The sequence below is a fragment of the Eptatretus burgeri genome, chromosome 3 (assembly GCF_056783735.1).
Source record: "Eptatretus burgeri isolate ZD-2024b chromosome 3, Ebu_testis_v1, whole genome shotgun sequence".
NCBI lineage: Eukaryota > Metazoa > Chordata > Myxini > Myxiniformes > Myxinidae > Eptatretus > Eptatretus burgeri.
This window is the reverse complement of record NC_140963.1, coordinates 60,346,043-60,365,212: the sequence shown is the minus strand read 5'-3', so window position 1 is coordinate 60,365,212 and position 19,170 is coordinate 60,346,043. Positions and strand designations below refer to the sequence as shown.

The following is a 19,170-nucleotide window of genomic DNA, read 5'->3' as shown; positions in this document are numbered from 1 at the left end:
GATCCGGATCTAGTAATTTTTTTGATTCCTCACCATTGAGATGGGTCGAAACCGATATATGCATGATATCTCAAAAAGTTGTGGACAGATTCGGTTGAAACTTGGTGGACAGGTTGGGTGTTTGACAAGGAAGAATTGTTTTGATTTTGGTGAAGATCTGAATCCATATCCGACGACTAATTTTTTTTAAGTGATTCTTTACCATTGAGAGGTTGGGCTAAAAATTATATATTACACAATATCTCAAAAAGTTGTGGACGGATTTAGACGAAACTTGGTGGACAGGTCGGGTGTGTAGCATGGACTAATTGATTCGATTTTGGTGAAGATCCGAATCCGGATCTGGATACGAGAATGATTTATTTTTCAAAGTGATTCTTCACCATTGAGAGATCGGGTCAAAAACGATGTCGTACTGTATAGCATATTTCAAAAATGTATTGGGCCCGATATGTTCTCGTGGATCAGGCATTACATGGCGGAGGGATGTGCTCCACTGAGTGCCCTTCTAGTTTTTTATCCCCCACCGCGTGGCGGAAGGGGGATATTGTTGTCACCCGGGTCGTCCGTCCGTCCGTCCGACTGGCTGGGCGTCAACATTTATAGCTGTGAGTGCGATAACTCATAAACTGTTCGCCATATCGATTTGAAATTTGGGTCACACATGTAACACCTGAAAAGGAAGAACCCTATTGATTTTGGGCGTGGCCGGATACAAGATGGCCGCCCCGAAAAAAAATGTTTCAATGGCAGGGGTATATTTTTAAAATGCAATCACGTTGATGAAGTTGATGAATCTAGTTGATGAAGGTTGTGGTCAAATTTCATTGAAATCTTATGTGTAGTTTCTGAGAAGAAGTTGCAAGTACTTGTGGATGGACGGATGGACAGACGGACGATGTGCCATCCCATAAGCTTCCTGGAACTACTTTACAGGTGAGCTAAAAACCATCCTTGAGAATAATATAACAAACGAACTGCAGTTGGAAGCTGTCTGGGGCACAGCGACAATCCTGAAGAGAGCTCTCGGCACAAAACTTTGATAACAGAAAACTTCACAGCTTGGTCCATGAATCATCATGACCCCTTACTGAAATGAAGATGGATGCTTTGAGCCTGTCCTGAGAGGACTCCATTCCACATTCTGAAACCCACATATGTAAATACCAATCAACGACACACACACACACACACACACACACACACACACACACACACACACACACACACACACACACACACACACACACACTCTGAGACCTGGTAGGTCTCTGTTTCACCTCCTGATGAACCCCACCTACACGTGGAGATAAGCAGGCACAACAGCATCTCCCACATTCGTGTATACACACACACATGCACACCTGCTCAGTGTGTTTCACCTCCCAACACCCACCCACCACAGGTGGAGATCACACACACACACACACACACACACACACACACACACACACACACACACACACACACACACACACACACACACACACACACACACACACACACACACACACACGCGCGCTTGGCCGATATTGGCAATTTTTCGGGAATCAGCAGGTTGGAGTCGGTGTAATTACCGACTTCAGTACGTACTGTATACAACCCAGAAACCTTAAGTAGCTTTCACCGAAAAGCAATGTTACATTTATATGGATGTTTCAGGGAGATGTTCACAAACACTTTTCTTTATAAATAGCTACACATGATGGGTGGAAAAAAAATTGGCTTGGTAATTTAGAAAATACGTGAATATGGCAAACAGCTCAGAAATCGGCTGAAAGAACCTCTATAAGATACGAGATGAAACTTTGCCACCACGGCACCCATAACAGGCATAGCATGTCCACACACCTGCAGAGAGTCCGTTAAGATCCAAATTTACCCATGTGTACCTCGTCCATGTGTGCTGTATACGTACCTCTTGCTTGTAGTAACTGTCGACTGCATATCCCGATCAGGACACAAACTGGACTGCACAGTTCGGTAAGTGGCTTAAGCACTCAAACGGAATGCCTGGCTTGGCAAGCCTATTACCAATTGCCGTCAATAAAATTATACACCCGGAAACGCCCATGCAGTGTCCGAGTTGGACAAATCAACACTTTTTAGGGGAGTCGGAACTGCTGATACTTTCATATCTGGAGCTTACATTTTCGAATAATGCTTCGTTTAAGAGATTCTCTCGGGTATTCATGTACCCAAATTAAATAAAGCCACAAGTGCTGGTGTCTCCATGTGTTTATAAGCACTGCAATATACCCAGCGATTTGTAGCTCTGATGAACAGGCATTCGATAATATGAGTGAGGAAAGTGAAAAAATAACTTTATCATCAAAAGGGTGTTTTAATTAATCCAAACACTGAATTTTCACTTTTTCACTTCCTTGGAGTTTTCTTCGTATGCATGCAAAGTTTCAGGCTGCTAGGTTTTGTGGTTTTGGAGTTATGGAGGAGACACACTGATGCACACACACACACATACACACATACACACAATTTGCTTTTGATTAGTATAGATAAGGCATTACAAATGTTTTGCTTTTTACGCTTCATTTTGGCCTCCATGCACTTCCATGTCGGGTGGAGAGGGAGACAATCTAAGGAAGGAATTCTGAATTGAAGGAAGCCACTCCCAGAAGTAAAAGATCCATGCCAACCATTGTGCGAGGAATATATATATATGTATATATATATATATATATATATATATATATATATATATATATATATATATATATATATATATATATATATATATATATATATATATTTGTATATTGTAGATAATAGTAAATATAACTCTGCACACCATTTATTTTTACCAGCTGTCTGCGACAAAGGAGCAACTTGACAGAAAGACAACGCTGTTGAAGGAGGGACAACAAGAGGTATGACTGGAATCTGCATTAAAAAAACAAAACAAGACGAAAATACATTATACTTGGTGTTTCATCTTTACATTACATGAGTCTATCCACTCAATTGTAAAACAAATCATTGCTTATAAAACTCATTCTTATCCAGTGTGTCTTTGCTGAACCTTTTCAAATGATTGTTGAGTCCTCACCTAACCTTTTTTCAGAGTGAACTGCCCAATCCTGATGTTCAACCCAATTAATACAGATGTATTGAATTGAATACCCTTTTCTTGTGTTTTTTTTTCTTGTTCAGAACTTCCCAATCCAGCTTAACCACCCAACATTAGTATGGATTCACAATCCTTAGTTATTCTATCCTCGTAGTTTAATACTTTGCTCAGGCTAAATGTGTATTTTATACAGGGGATCTGGTGAAGGAAAAGATGGGAGGGGGCTAGGGTATCAGAATTAGAATGTACCAGAAAGTCTGGAAGGGGGGATGGTGAAAATATTGCTGTTTTCCAGATACAACATGTCCTGAATCTATTTGTATACCTCTTATATCAGTGGTGGACATGCTAAGCCACCCACAAGCGTCCTTGTGACTCACCATCTTCCTGCATTAAAATCATACTTAAAAAATAATTGTTAATTTTTCAATAAAAATGTATATATTCCATTAAAATAGCACATACAGAAACCTGACAGAAATAAATAGACACCATGATTTTAAAATTATTTATTTTACATTTAAAGAACATTTTATCCATTTTAATACATACACTATTATTTGGTAGACTTTCCATTTGCAGATTTCAATGCTTTTACTCTTTCAGGCATAGAAATAACAAGTTCTGAAAATTTCTTTTGTGGGATTTCTGCCCAGGCTTCACACAAAAGGTATAGCAATTCTGCCCATGATGTTGGTTTCCTGGACTTTTTCCACACAGCTCGATCCAATATGGCCCAGAGGTGTTCAATGGGATTCATGTCAGGAGACTGATTTGGCCATGGAAGTCGCTTGATCACATTTCTGTCCTGCCATTCATTGTTCTTTTTTGGAGTGTAGCATGGAGCTCCATCTTCCATGAACAGAATGTTGTTTTTGACCATCTGACCAGTGGAGAAGACAGGTAGAAGTCCATCCTCAAGGATAGAAATGTATATCGTAGAGTTAATGTTGCCAACACACTCCACAAGCTCTGACCAACTCGCGCTCCAGATTGCTCCCCACACCATCACTGAAAAACCACCGTGTTTAACAGTTGGCTGCAATCGGTCCAAAGAGAACTCTTGACTGGGAAGTCTCCAGACCCATACGTGTCCACTGTCAGAAAATTGAGCAAATTGGGACTCATCTGAAAAAATTACAGTTTGCCAAAACTCCAAGGGTCTGGTGGCTATCTCGTCATCCCACTTTTTCCTCCTTTGAATGTTGGCTGGTCTAAGAATAGGTTTTCTCCTCGCTGCTCTCCTATAGTAGCCCAGTTGATGAAGGTACCGCACAGCAGTTCTTGAGCTAACTTTGACCTCCTCTGCAACATATGTTGCCTTGCAATGGGGAGTTTTCTCAATCGACCGCTTGACAGCTCAGACACCTTTCTGAGGGCCCAGATCGACCAGAACGGGAAACTGTGGATTCCTTGCCTTCGGTGGTGAATTGCACAATCACCCAATTGACCGTAGAAAGCGGAATGCCAAGGTTCTGAGCTATGTGGCGCTGGCTGACTGCATCTTTCGATTGGCCAACAATTCGTCCCCTTTGAAAATCGCAAAGGTCATGTGCTCCCTGGGTTAGAGGCATAGTTAATTGTCATACATGACCCAGGAACTTGTTTCTGCAAATATATAGTTGAATGTTAGTACAAATCACTGAGTAAAACTTGCTTTATGCAGATGAAATGAATATATTTAAGTTGTCTATTTACTTCTGTCATGTCTCTGTAAATTAACTACTTCAACTTACTTAAAGCAAGCCTGGTGTTGGCTTAGTGGTTCGGGTGGTGGCTTGGGATCCTAGGGTCCTGAGTTCAAGCCCCATTGGCTGCTGAATTAATATACACCAGGAGGTTGACTCAGCCTGTCATCCTTCCGAGGTGGGCAAAATGAGTGCCAGTGTACTGGTAAGGGGGACACTGCATCAGCGGCATAGCCGCGTCCCAACCAATGATGAAAACAGCAGCTACAGGCTGTACTCGATAGAGAGAGACTTACTTAAAGCAGCAGATAAAAAAGTACTCACCATTATTGCAACCAACTTCTAAGTAAACATATTTACACATAAACGTGACACTATTGAAAAGACAACTCTGAAACTTTCAATAACCAATTGCAAGTAACTATTTATGTTAATAAGAATGACCATTTTTGTAGGATATGGATGAGGGAGGAGGGCACCATTTGATCCAAAAGAGGTCACATTACATCCGGTAGATGTAAAGAAAGTGGATAAAATCTTTTGAGAAGCATGTCACACTGCCTATAAATCTACAAACATCGGTGAAGCATAGCATTTGTACACATAAACCTGGCAAAGATTATGCTGATACACACATGAGTTGCTGATTGTTGCTCTCTGCCCTTACAGGTCAAGAAAATTCAGTGTGAAGTGAAACAATTACAAAAGGGGAATGGTGCATTAATGAAGGAGGTAAAGTGAGGGATAACAGTTTACTCTTAATAACAGTTTACGATTAATAACAATTTATGAACTTGTATTATAAATAAAAATATATGAATAATCCATAATAAATGTCAGTGTGTGTCAGTCAGGCCATCAGTCCATCAGTGTGTGTGTCTTCTCTGTAACTCTAAAACCCTGAAATCTCATGGCCTGAAACTTTGCATGCTTATGAAGGAGTTGTGCTTATCCAAGGGAGTACATGAATGAAAATTGTGTGTTTGAGTTAACCTAAACACCCCTTTCGAAGATAATTAAGGGATGTATTCAATTATTCTTTATCAAGGCTTCATCCTTGGTCAAACCCTTTGTCAACCCTCTGTCATCTTGCGGGGGCCTTAATGCACCATTTTTTTGGCCTGCTCAACAATGCTTTGACTTGGAACAGGTTACAATGGTTTTTTTCATGATGAAATTATCAAACAAAAATTTTTTTGCCACTTTCCTCACTAATTTAATTGAATGCCTCATCTTCATACCTACGAATCGCTGGATGCATCACAATGCTTATAAATACCTGGAGACGCCAGTGTTCATGGCGATTTCATGTCCGCATATGTGATGAGCTTTAGAATCTCTTAAACTGAGCCAGATTTCAATATTTAAACTCTGGAAATGACCTTAGCAGCAGTTGCTCAAATAAGTGTTCATTTGTCCAATTCGCACATTGTTTAACTCTGAGCATCTCCGAGTGTTTATGGCTTTATTGAATTTCTGCACATACGATAAGCTTGAGAATCTCTTAACCTGAGCCGAATTTCAAAATTTTAACTGTGGAATTGATGTCAGCAGCAGTTCCAACTGCTAAAAAAAAAAAAGTGTTCATTTGTCCAATTCGGATATTGACACTGGGCATCTCCGGGTGGTGTTTAATATGACCGATCACCAATTGGTTGCCAAGCCTGCCATTCTTGATCAACCGTTTTGTTGGAGTGCTTGCTGTAGTGTTTAAGCCACTTGGTTCACAGGTGATAATGTAAATGAAGTACATATATAAACGTGTGTTGTGTTGTCTGAGTTCAATCCGATGAAAGTTTAAAATGTAAACTTCACCTCAGAGCGGTCATGTTGAGCACCACCCAGAGATGTACCCCCTGGTGGAGTACTTTAGACTTTATTAGGGGAGAGTTATTTTCAATACCCAAGTTCATTGCAGATGCTGCAGGGAATGTAATGGCAGACGAATGAATAGCAGGTGGGAACTCATTTATTCATTCATTATTTACACCTCATGTTCACTCTGTGAGAATGGAGTATTGTGTGTTCATGAACAACTGTGGAACTTGCTGTGAATCAACTTTCCAACCCATCCATTAATTTCAGCACATGTTTTACAACCAAAGTGCAATAAGCCCCAGAATCTCTCAACCCGAGCCGAATCCTAAAATTCAAACTGCGGAATCGAACCCAGCAGAAGCAGCCCAGACCACCAAAAAAGTGCCCATCCGCCCAACCTGCACACTCTGGGCTCAAAACACAGCATCACAGCATAACATAACCACCTCCAAACTACAACACAACCACCTGGCAAACTCATCCATCCATCCCTTCCGTACATCCATATCTTCTGTTCATCTATCCTTCCCTTCCTTACATCCATCCATTGCTTACGTCCATCCATCCATCCATCCTTCCCTCCATCCATCCCTTCCCCCCATCTCTTTGTTTGTCCTCACTCATCCACCCCTCCTTCCTCTCTCTACTCCCTCTCTAACCTCTATTACTATTCCTTCTTTCATTAAGTGATAAACAAGTAAAGGGTGATTGTGATAAGTTCCCCAGGTGGTTGTGTTTTAGTTTGGATGTGGTTATGTTGGGCTGTGATGTGTTTTGAGCCCAGGGTGTGCGGGTTGGGTGGATGGGCACTTTTTTGGTGGTCAGGGCTGCTGCTGGGTTCGATTCCACAGTTTGAATTTTGGGATTCGGCTTGGATTGAGAGATTCTGGGGCTTATTGCATTTTGGTTGTAAAACATGTGCTGAAATTAATGGCATGAAACATTGGCGTCTCCAGGCATTTATACGTATTGCAGCTCAAGTGCGATAGGCTCTTGTGTCTCGTGGCCTAGATCAGTTTTCGGAATTTGGACTGTTGGGTTCGGCTTGGCAGTGGGTCCGGCTGCTGGAGGGGTGTTTGTTTGTCCAGTTTGTGCATTCTTTGGCGCTCTGGGCAGTGTGTAACCCCCTTGGAGAGATGCAGTTCCAGAGCGGATAAACATGGTGGCAGTTGCAGTTTGAGTCACAAGGAAAGACTTTTATTTATAACGTCTTTAGAAATGGTACGTACTGTTTGGAAGTGATGGGTGGTTTTGCTACCCTGTTTGAATGTGCTGTTTTAACATACCCCATTTTGTTCAATCCTGCATTAATGCTGGCACCGGGACCATACCCCATCGCCTGCTTCCCCTCAAGTACAACTGCCAAATGCAAGTCGAACCCTCCCCCCCCCCCCCCACTGACTTTACCTCGAGTCCCACTACGACACACAAGTCCAGAACACTCCCTTCCCCTCCCCACTTCTCCATCCTTGCTCCCACATCCTCTTAGCTCTCAACCCCTCCTTGCACCCCAACCTCCCGGTGTGCATAGAGACATGTGAAGCATCGCTCTCTGCTACCTCCTCTCCTTCACGGCTCCCTCCCCCTTCCTCACTTTCCCTCCAAGCTCCCTGTTCCTCACTCCCCTTCTCCCTCTCCCTCCCGTCCCCTCCTTCCTTTCTCTACCTTCCCTCCTTCCTCTCTCTCCCTCACTCCCTCACCTCCTTCCTCCTGTCACTCCGCCACCCCTCTCTCCTCGCTCACCCACCCCTTCGTCGCTCCACCACCCCTCCCTACTCTCTCCACCATCTGTCCGTCGCTCTCCCTCCAACCTCGCTCTCTCTCCCTCTCCCTCTCCCTCTCTCTCTCACTCTCACCATCCCCCCTCTTTTAGTATTCTCTTCAGCCAAGCGACGCGTACTGTTATTTGCTAGTAATAAATAGAGTTAATAACAATGACAATTTACTGTTAATGCTAAGAATCTGTTCATGTGTATTATTAATTACAATTTATTAATGTAATAGCAAATACCACCCAGCACTTCGCTGATGGGAATACCAAAGTGGGGGAAGAAAATGAAGGGGGAAGAGCGAGCGAGAGAGAGCGAGAGGTGGAGGGGGGGAGTGAAGAGGTGGAGGGGAAAAGAGCGAGGAGGGGTGTGGGAGCAAGGAAGGGTATGGGAGCGAGGAGGGAAAGTGAGGAGGGGTAGGGAAAGGGAAGACAGTGTGAGGTGAGAGGAAGGGAAGGCAGATGTGCAGTGGAGCATTAATTACAATTCATTACTGTCTCATCAAAATTATTCTGCAAAGAATAACAGTGAAGATTGAAACAAAATAATGTCTGAAATCTATTTTCTTCCATTCATACTATAAATACCATCCGGAGACAAACACCTCCCAGACATGTCCGGAGCCAAAACCCGCCGGACATGTCTGGAGCCAAGCTATCTGGAGACAAACACCACCCAGACACGTCCGGAGACAAACTCGCATCCAGACATAAGCATCACCAAGACATGTCCGGAGATAAACTCCCGTCCGGACATGAACACTGCCAGGAGATGTTTGGAGATAAATACCACAAGGACATGTCCGGAGAAAAACACTGCCTGGAGACAAACACTGCCCAGACACATCTGAATACAAAACCCGCCGGATGCATCCGGAGACAAACATCGCCTGGACACATCTGGAGACAAACTCCCGTCCAGACATAAACATCACCCAAACAGATCCGAAGACAAACTTCCATCCGGACATACCTGCAGACAAATATGGACATGTCCGGAGACAATTACTTCCCGGACATGTCCGAAGACAAACAGACATGGCCCAGACACATCTGAAGACAAACACTGTCCGAAGATAAACAAGGTCCGGACACAAACGCCACCCGGACATAAACACTGCCTGGACATAAACACCGCCTGGACACATCTGGAGACAAATACCACCCGGAGATAAATCGCCGTCTGCACATAATTGCCTTCTGGACACATCCGGAGAGAGATATAGAGATATAGAGCTATAGATATATAGATGAGGGGAGTTAGCAGAGAGAAAATGTTTTGCTTTATGAACAACACAAAAACACACACACGCACACACACATTAGTGCTTGGCCAATATAGGCAATTTTTTGGAAATCGGCAGATTGGATTCAGTGTCATTACCGACTGCAGTACGTACTGTATACAACCCAAAACCTTGAGTAACCTTCACTGAAAAACAATGTTGCATTGAAATAGACATTTCAGAGAGATATGTACAAACATTAATCTTTGTAAACAGCTACATGTGACTGGTGGAAAAAAAATTTGGCTTGGTAATTTAGAAAATATTGTTACGTTTGAGGGGGGGTATGCATTCAAAGGGTAATTAGGATGTTTAATTAGGTATGCCATGCTGTTCGAGTTTACCAGGATCTTGATGTAATAAGTAGCAATTCAGTGGTGATAAGTTGTCTAGTAAATGTCCATTTCTTCAAGGGGGAAATGATAATTGTCACGTAATTAGATAGGGACACGGGATAGGGTAAGTGTGTCTGCGTAAACCCCTTTTAGTAGTCCCTGGAGGCCTGCCGTGACGTCACAGGACAGTGCTGCGGATGGCTCCGCCCCGTGATCACGATTGGCGGAAGGCGACGGCGCAGGGCCAATAAAACGGCTCGATTGGAAGTGACGAGGACGGGAGGATAAAAAGGTTCTGTTCGGGGTCGAAAAGGAAGAGGAAGAAGATCGGGACAGAAAGACCGTTTTTTTGGGGGTGGAGGTTGTTGTGCTGGGAGCGTGCTGTGTTGTTGCGCTGATTCGGCCCTGTTTTCATCGTGTCTCGAGGCCTTCCTGTGCCTCGTGCCTCACCTTGGTTGGCTCTGGGGTTCTGCTGGCTCGGAGTACGGGGTCGAACGGCGGGCGGACCTCCCTCCCTCTCCTGCTCGCAACTTGGCGCCAGAACTGGTTCCCTGGCGGCTGTGAGCGGACTTGGGCCAAGACCAGGAGGTCGACAGCACCACGGTTTCTCCTGCCCCCCTGACGAGAGCAAGGCCAGCTCGTCCGACACCAATCCAGGGACTGTTGCGTCCACACCACGGTCCAGCCTGACCACCAGGAATAGCTATGTTGTGTGTGTGTGCGTGTGTGTGTGTGTGTGTGTGTGTGTGTGTGTGTGTGTGTGTGTGTGTGTGTGTGTGTGTGTGTGTGTGTGTGTGTGTGTGTGTGTGTGTGTGTGTGTGTGTGTGTGTACCTGGCGCCTTAGAGGGTTTGAGATTTGTATATTCATCGGAATTGTCTGTGTTTTTCCCCACGCCCGATCCCACACCATCCCGTCAAATCGCCCCCGGATCCCTCTTCTTTCCGAGTCTTGTTATTTCTGGTTAGAGGAATAAACGTTATCAACTCAGTGAAGAGCGACTCGTGCCACCTTCCTCGTCCCGTTTGCTGAAGAGCGATTAGAACCGCCATCTTTGGGTTATAAATAAATAAACCGCCTCCATCGTTTCGGCTCATTCTACGTTGGCGGGACTGTTCAAGTCCCGTGGACGTCACAATATGTTAATACATGTTGGAAATCAAACGGCTCGGAAATCAGATGTTATCAAATATTTTTGCTTTGAAACTCATGAAGAGAAACTATATAACCTTTGCAAAGCACACCCAATAGCCCCTTGCTTTAGAAACAGTCACGAGGATAAAGGAAAATTTAATAAAACCTCCATAAGATAGGGGATGAAACCTTGCCACCACAGCACCTGCAACAGGCATGGCATGTATACACACCCGCAGATAGTCCTTACAAATCCAAATCTACCCATATGAACCACACCCGTGTGCACTGTATACATACCTCTACCTTGTACTAACTATCGACTGTACATCCCGATTGGGACACGAACTGTGCCGCTTTTGACTGTAAGGTGCTCAGTCAGTGGCTTAAGCACTCATGCAAGCATGCCAACAAAAATGCCCAAACAATGTCTGAATTGGACACTTTTTTAGGAGTCGGAACTGCTGCTGAGTTCGATTCTGGAGCTTCAATTTTGTAATTCAACTTACTTTAAGAGATTCTCGAGGTTATCGCATGTGCAGAAATGAAATAAAACCATGAATGCTGGCATCTCTGGGCATTTATAAGCATTGCAACGTACCCAGCAATTCGATGCTGTGATGACCAGGCATTCGATAATATGAGGGAGGAAAGCGAAAAAATACAAAACTTTATCGTTAAGAAATCATTGTGGCCTGATCCTATTCAGTGCGTGGTTGAGCAGGCCAAAAAACAAGGCGGCTTCAGACCCCAGCGAGGTTAACCAGGAAACGCCTTAAGACCCCAGAGAGCGAGGTGGCTGAGGATCACCTGATGAAGGATATAATTAAATAAGGCCGTTAATTGTCGTCAAAAGGGGTGTTTTAATTAACCCAAACACCCAATTTTCACTCTTGCACTTCCTTGGAGTTCCCTTAGTATGCTTACAAAGTTTCAGGCTGCTAGGTTTTATGGTTTTGGAGTTATGGAAGACACACACACACACACACACACACACACACACACACACACACACTGACATATTTTAGTATATATTGTTACTAACAGCTAGTTTATTAATCTTTACTGTAATGAAACAAATGTGGATATCACTGAAACTTCAAAATTGACATGTGGCAGAAACAGCGCCACTTTTGGTGGCAGCCCGTATTACAAATCATCTTCCTTTGTCTTATGATATGGAGCATGATATGTTGTGATCTATTAGTTTTCATTTTAAAAAATGACAAAAAGTATGAAGTGCATTTCCAAGGCTGCACCGCAGCAGTTTACCCACTGGAGGTAGACTGTTGGCTTGATGTTGAGGAAGTGGAATAATTTTTTATTCATGCCAAATACTTCAACAGAAGAATCTTAAGTCAATCAGTCGATGCTTCTAAAGTCTTCCACTAACATCAAGCCCTTTTTTATATCATGATTGTATATGAGGTACATTCACTTGAACTATCCATTTTTAATTTGTGGATGAAGATGAGCAATGATGATTCGTGATTACCCAGCTAAGGTTTCTGGGTATAAAATATGACACATTTGTAACTGACTCTGTGGTCACTATTGCCTGGTTGCTTTTCCTCATTTTAAATATTGCAAGTAACGTATTCTGGCCTACCAGAACAAATCAAATGTTGGCATTTGAAATTTGGTGAATTAAGGCAGATTAAAATGGCAAAACATGAGTTTTCTGTTTTCATGTTGTATGATAGTAGCTAACCCTGGTGTTGGCTTAATGGTTAAGGTGGCTGGGTGGCTTAAAATATCGGAGGCTTGAATTTGAGCACCTCTCGTGCCGTGAACTAACACCAGGTTGGTTGATTCAGCCTGTCATCCTTCTGAGGTTGGCAAAATGAGTACCAGCTTACTGGAAATAGGGGGCACTGGATCAGTGACACAGCTCCGCTCCCAGCAATGATACAACCAGCATCCCCAGGCTGCATACACAACTAGAATGGCACTCGGTAGAGTGAATACCTCTGCCAGGTTGAACAATTTACATTTTATATCCCACTGATTGGCCAGATCTGCTGACCAAAACCAAAACCTAATTGGCTTGTTTTTGTCCTCTAACCAACTAATCTCTTAAGTTTTATCATAATCCATCCACAACTTTTTGAGATATTGTGCTTTATAGTTTTTGGCCCCATTTCTCAATGGTGAAGAATCACTTACAAAAATTTTAAAACTTGTATCCGGATCCGTTTTCACCAAAATCGAAGCAATTCGTCATTGTCACACACCCAAGCTTTCCACCAAGTCTCGTCCAAATCCATCCACAACATTTTGAGATATAGTGCTATATATAGTTTTTAGCCCTATCTCTCAATGGTGAAGAATGATGTAAAAATTCTCATATAATAATTCGGAACTGGATCTTCACCAAAATAGAATCAATTCTTCCTTGTCATACACCCAACCTTTCCACCAAGTCTCGTCCAAATCCATCCACAACGTTTTGAGATGTCGTGCTATATATAGTTTTTAGCCCGATCTCTCAATGGTGAAGCATCACTTCTAAAATTATGGTATCCGGATCCGGATCCAGATTTTCACCAAAATCTAATCATTTCATCCTTGTCACACATCCAACCTGCCCACCATATTTCGGCCGAATCCATCCACAACCTTTTTAGATATTCTGTTCACAAACAGACAGCCAGACAAGCAGTGTGACCACTCCTTGGCTTTTTTCACAAGATCTTGGTTATTGGTTGTTCACCTTGGCGTCTTGGTTTTCTAGAGGTTTTCTTGGCGTATAGGTTTTCTATTAAGGGGCTGTCACACCTTGACGTTTTCGCCAGCGTATGGCAAGGTCTCAAAATGTATGTAAAACGCTGGCGTACGCTGAACTATTGATGTTTTTTTAAGTTTTGGGCGTATAATAACGTGTTGGACGTATGCATAACGTATTAGTAAAGTACACAGAACGTTTTAATCACATATAGATAACTAATACCAACGAATGCTGAACGTGTTGTCGGCGTTCACAACCTATGCCCAACGATAGTCTAACTTATGCATAGCGCGGCAGCGTATCTCCGACGATCACGTGGCGTAGGTTATTCATAGGCTGCGGCTCGACGATTCAAATCATAACCGCACTAGACATCGAAGTGTGAAGCCGCTGTCACACCTTGACGTTTTAGCCAGTGTATGCCGACGTATGAAAAATTTGCCGAACCAAGCTGGCACACGTCGAATACGTTATGGGTAAGTTTTGTATACGTTAAGAGCACGCTGCCATATGTCGTAGTACGCTGGTATACGTCGTAGTTTTCTGGCATACGTCGTCATACGCCGAGTACGTCGAAATTTTGTGCATGTTGAAAATTTCTCGACGTACTCGACGTATGACACACGTTCCGCATACGCTGGCATAAGTTGTAGGCACGCTACGCGATCGTTGACACACGTCAACATACATTACTTATAACTTACTCATAAGTCGAAACGCATCGACGTAATGTTTAGCATACCCGAAACTTAATTTTAACCTATGAGTAACGTGCTTTGAACCTATGTGCAACGTCTCTCCAACGCACATTGACGTATGTACACATATTTGGTTGACATCTTCCGGACGACCACGGAACTTACTGAACGTGTTTCTAACTTACAGCTACCGTATAATGGCATATTGGCAGCGTTTAGGGGAATTGGTATATAAAAATGCGGCTCACACAGGAGGAACCCATCAGTGTTCCAGACTCCATGTTTTTTTTTTGTTTTGTTTTGTTTTTTTGTTCTTCGGCATGACGGTGATGTTGACACTTCGATTTCTCGTGCGATTATGATTTAAATCGTTGAGCAGCAGCCTATTAACTATATTATATTATAACCGCACTAGAAATCGAAGTGTCAACATCACCGTCATGCCGAAGAAAAAAAATCATGCAGTCTGGAACACTGACGCTAAACATTACCTCGACGTGTTTTGACTTATGAGTAACTTACAAGTAACGTGTGTCGACGTGTGTCAACGATCGCGTAACGTGCCTACAACTTATGCCAGTGTATGCGGAATATGTGAGTCGTACGCTGGCATACATCGGAAAATTTCAAGCATGGAAAATTTGTCTAACACCTCGGCGTACTACGACGTATGCCAGCGTACAAAGACGTATGCCAGTGTACTACGAAAAAAAGCCAGCGTACTACGACGTATGCCAGCGTGCTCTTAACGTTTACAAACTTACCCATAACGTATTCGACGTGTGCCAGCGTTTTAGCCAAATTTTGCATACGTCAGGCATATGCTGGCTAAATCGTCAAGGTGTGACAGGGCCTTTATCATCACTTTTCCGAAACCTTGTCAATTCTTTGCTTTTTTTCATTGGCTCACCTTGGCATTTATGAAAATGAGGAGTGGTCACACTGTAGACAAGGGTGAAAACATAACCTCCATCCACCTTAGTTGGCGGAGGTAATGATGATAATAATAATAATAATTAACTAGAACTGCCACTTTATAACTGCTGGCAGTGATGACCGGGTACCCAGAAGTGTCCGCCTTTGACACAACTGATACAACATGGGACTTAAATCATAGTCGCAAAGTTTTGCATCGATAGGATAAGCGGTGCCAGAGAAAACATTATTTAATGGTGATACAAACACAGGCCTGCTTCGAGACGGCGCGGAACAGACGAGTTACGAACCGGGCAGCACAAAGCGTTCAATTTCCTGATTACTGGCGAACAGATTCAAATAATTAAATAATTCTGGCTGCCAAACCGCGTGGCCGATCAGGTTGAAATTTTAAACTTTTGTTTCACATGTCGCCTAAATTATAAATCTGAAGTTTCGCATATATATAAGTAGTGGTTCCAGAGTAAACATTAATTAATATTTATCCTTCAATCTAAGATGGCGGCCAAACTATGTGACTTGTGACCTGATAATTTTTACCATGTATGCAGATATGATGGAGGATGACAGACGCAAATTTTCCCTTCGATAGGTTAAGCAGTTCCAGAGAAAACATTATTTAATATTTTTCTTAAATTCAACATGGCTGCCAAACCATGTGATCTATCAATTAGAAATTAACAAAATTGTATTCCCTACTCATGTGCAATAGGGGTGTGAAGTTTCCCCTTGATCAGATCAGGTGTTCTGGAGAAGAAGATGTTTGAAGGTTTTAAGGTAAATTAAAGATGGCCGCCAAACCATGTGACCAATCAAGAACAAATTAACAAACTTGAGAAAGGACCTCATGGGGAATATATCTGTGAAGTTTCGGCTTAATCTGTCTTGCCCTTCTGGAGAAGAAGATTTTAAAAATTTATTCATTTTCAATCCAAGATGGCTGACGAACCATGTGACCTATGACATCACAAATTCAGATTCTGCTTCCAACTGGGTATTGGAACACGTTTGTGAAGTTTCGTGTTAATCGGTCAAGGTGCGTTTTTCTATCCAAGATGGCCGCCAAACCATGTGACGTGTGATGTCATAATTTTTACCATGCGTGCATACTGCCTGCTCGATGATAATTACAAATTTTGGATTCGTTTGGTTAAGCGGTTCCAGAGAAAACATTATTTAATATTTTTCTTAAATCCAAGATGGCGGCCAAACCATGTGACTTATCAATTCGAAATTAACAAACTTATATCGCCTTCCTGTCCCGAATATAGTTCTGAAATCTCCCCTTCATTGGGCCAACGCTTCTGGAGAAGAAGATGTTTGAAGGTTTTCGGGTTTTTTCAAGATGGCCGCCAAACCATGTGACCGATCAAGAACAAATTAACAAACTTGAGAAAGGACCTCATGGGGAATATATGTGTGAAGTTTCGTCTTTATCTATCTTGCCCTTCTGGAGAAGAAGATTTTTAAAATTTATTCATTTTCAATCCAAGATGGCTGCCGAACCTTGTGACCTATGATATCATAAATTTAAATTCTGCTTTCCATCGTCGACCCGAACAAGTGTGTGAAGTTTCGTGAAAATCGGATAAGGTCTATTTTTCTATCCAAGATGGCCGCCAAACCATGTGACTTCTGAGGTAAATTTTTTTTACCATGTATGCAGACTTGAGGGAGGAAGGCAATTGCAAATTTTCGCTTCGATGGCTTATGAAATACCAGAGAAAACATTATTTAATATTTTTCTTAAATCCAACATGGCGGCCAAACCATGTGACCTATCACTTTGAAATTAACAAACTTGCATCGCATATATGTCCCGAATATAGTTGTGAAATCTCGCCTTCGTTGGACCAGCGCTTCTGGAGAAGAAGATGTTTCAAGGTTTTAGGGTTTTTTCAAGATGGCCGCCAAACCATGTGACGTATCAACAACAAATTAACAAACTTGAAAGAGGACCTTAGAGGGGATGTGCGTGTAAAGTTTCGCCTCAATCTGCACAGCCGTTCTGGAGAAGAAGATTTTTTTAAAAAAACACTAAAAAACAAGATGGCGGCCGAATTACGTCATCGATGACGTCAACAAAAACATTTTCGTCAGTGATTTTTGGCGTAGATGATGCTCAGAATTTTTCAGATTTTTCCTATATGGCGTTCTACTTGACGAATTTTCACCGGTATATCGCTTCACCTATGACGTCACGAAAAATCACACGTGTTCCCCTTACAGAGCTTAGTAAAATGTATCAAGCGAAAAATTTTTCCATTGCACGGTTTCTGAGATACAGAGGTCCAAAGTTTATCGTTTTTTTCAAGATGGCGCCCGCATCACGTGACCAATGACGTCATAATTACAACGTGATTGTGCTATCAAAAAAGATACATACTGTGGTGAAAATTTTGTGTCGATCGGACTTAGTATCCCAGAGAAAATGGTTTTTAAAGCGAAAAAGGGTGCAAAATGCCGGCGGAAAAAGAAAAATAATAATAACTAGAACTGCCACTTTATAACTGCTGGCAGTGATGACCGGGTACCCAGTCCGCGTCCGCCTTTGACTCAACGTGAGACTTAAATCATAGTCGCAAAGTTTCGCATTTATCGGATAAGCGGTGCCAGAGAAAACATTATTTAATAGTGATACAAACACAGGCCTGCTTCGAGAGGGCGCGGAACAGACGAGTTCTGAACCGGGCAGCACAAAGCGTTCAATTTCGTTATTACTGGCTTCTAGATTCAAATAATTAAATAATTCTGGCTCCCAAACCGCGTGACCGATCAGGTTGAAATTTTAAACTTTTGTTTCGCATGTCACCTGAATTATAAATGTGAAGTTTCGCATATACAGAGGAAGCGGTTCCAGAGTAAACATTAATTAATATTTATCCTTCAATCCAAGATGGCGGCCAAACCATGTGACTTCTGATGTCATAATTTTCACCACATGTGCAAACACAATTGTAGACGATAAGTGCAAATTTTCGCTTCGCTAGGTTAAGCAGTTCCAGAGAAAACATTATTTAATATTTTTCTTAAAACCAACATGGCTGCCAAACCCTGCGCCCGATCCCGTTGAAATTTCAAACCCTCATTCCGCATGACTGTTGCACCATAAAGGTGATGCTTCACATTTATTGATGCAGTAGTACCAGAGTAAACATTAATTAATATTTTTCCTTCAATCCAATATGGCTGCCAAACGTTGCGTCGTACCTCAAAAGAGGGTTGGAACTTTTTATTCGTCATGGAGAGGCGGTCATAGTGGTCGAGTTTCGCCTGGATCTGTTCAGCCGTTTCAGAGAAAAAGACGTTTGAAGATATTGTTTTTCAATCCAAGATGGCTGACGAACCATGTGACCTATGACATCAGAAATTTATATTCTGCTTCCAACTGGGTATTGGAACACGGTTGTGAAGTTTCGTGTTAATCGGTTAAGGTGCGTTTTTCTATCCAAGATGGCCGCCAAACCATGTGACGTGTGATGTCATAATTTTTATCATGCGTGCATAATGCCCTCTCGATGATAATTACAAATTTTCGATTCGTTTGGTTAAGCGGTTCCAGAGAAAACATTATTTAATATTTTTCTTAAATCCAAGATGGCGGCCAAACCATGTGACTTATCAATTCGAAATTAACAAACTTATATCGCCTTACTCTCCCGAATATAGTTCTGAAATCTTCCCTTCAGTGGA

At 42.4% G+C, this 19,170-nt stretch overlaps 1 protein-coding gene across 7 annotated transcripts in view; it reads left to right on the top strand.

Moving 5' to 3' along the window:
• The window catches only part of LOC147030011 (uncharacterized), a 199,744-nt gene that overhangs the window by 116,127 nt on the left and 64,447 nt on the right, over positions 1-19,170 (top strand). For all 7 annotated transcript variants that reach the window (XM_085873639.1, XM_085873643.1, XM_085873640.1 and 4 more), the window contains 2 exons: positions 2,826-2,888; positions 5,446-5,508. In XM_085873639.1, the coding sequence (XP_085729765.1) occupies positions 2,826-2,888; positions 5,446-5,508 (126 nt within the window). The remainder of the gene's footprint in view (positions 1-2,825; positions 2,889-5,445; positions 5,509-19,170) is intronic.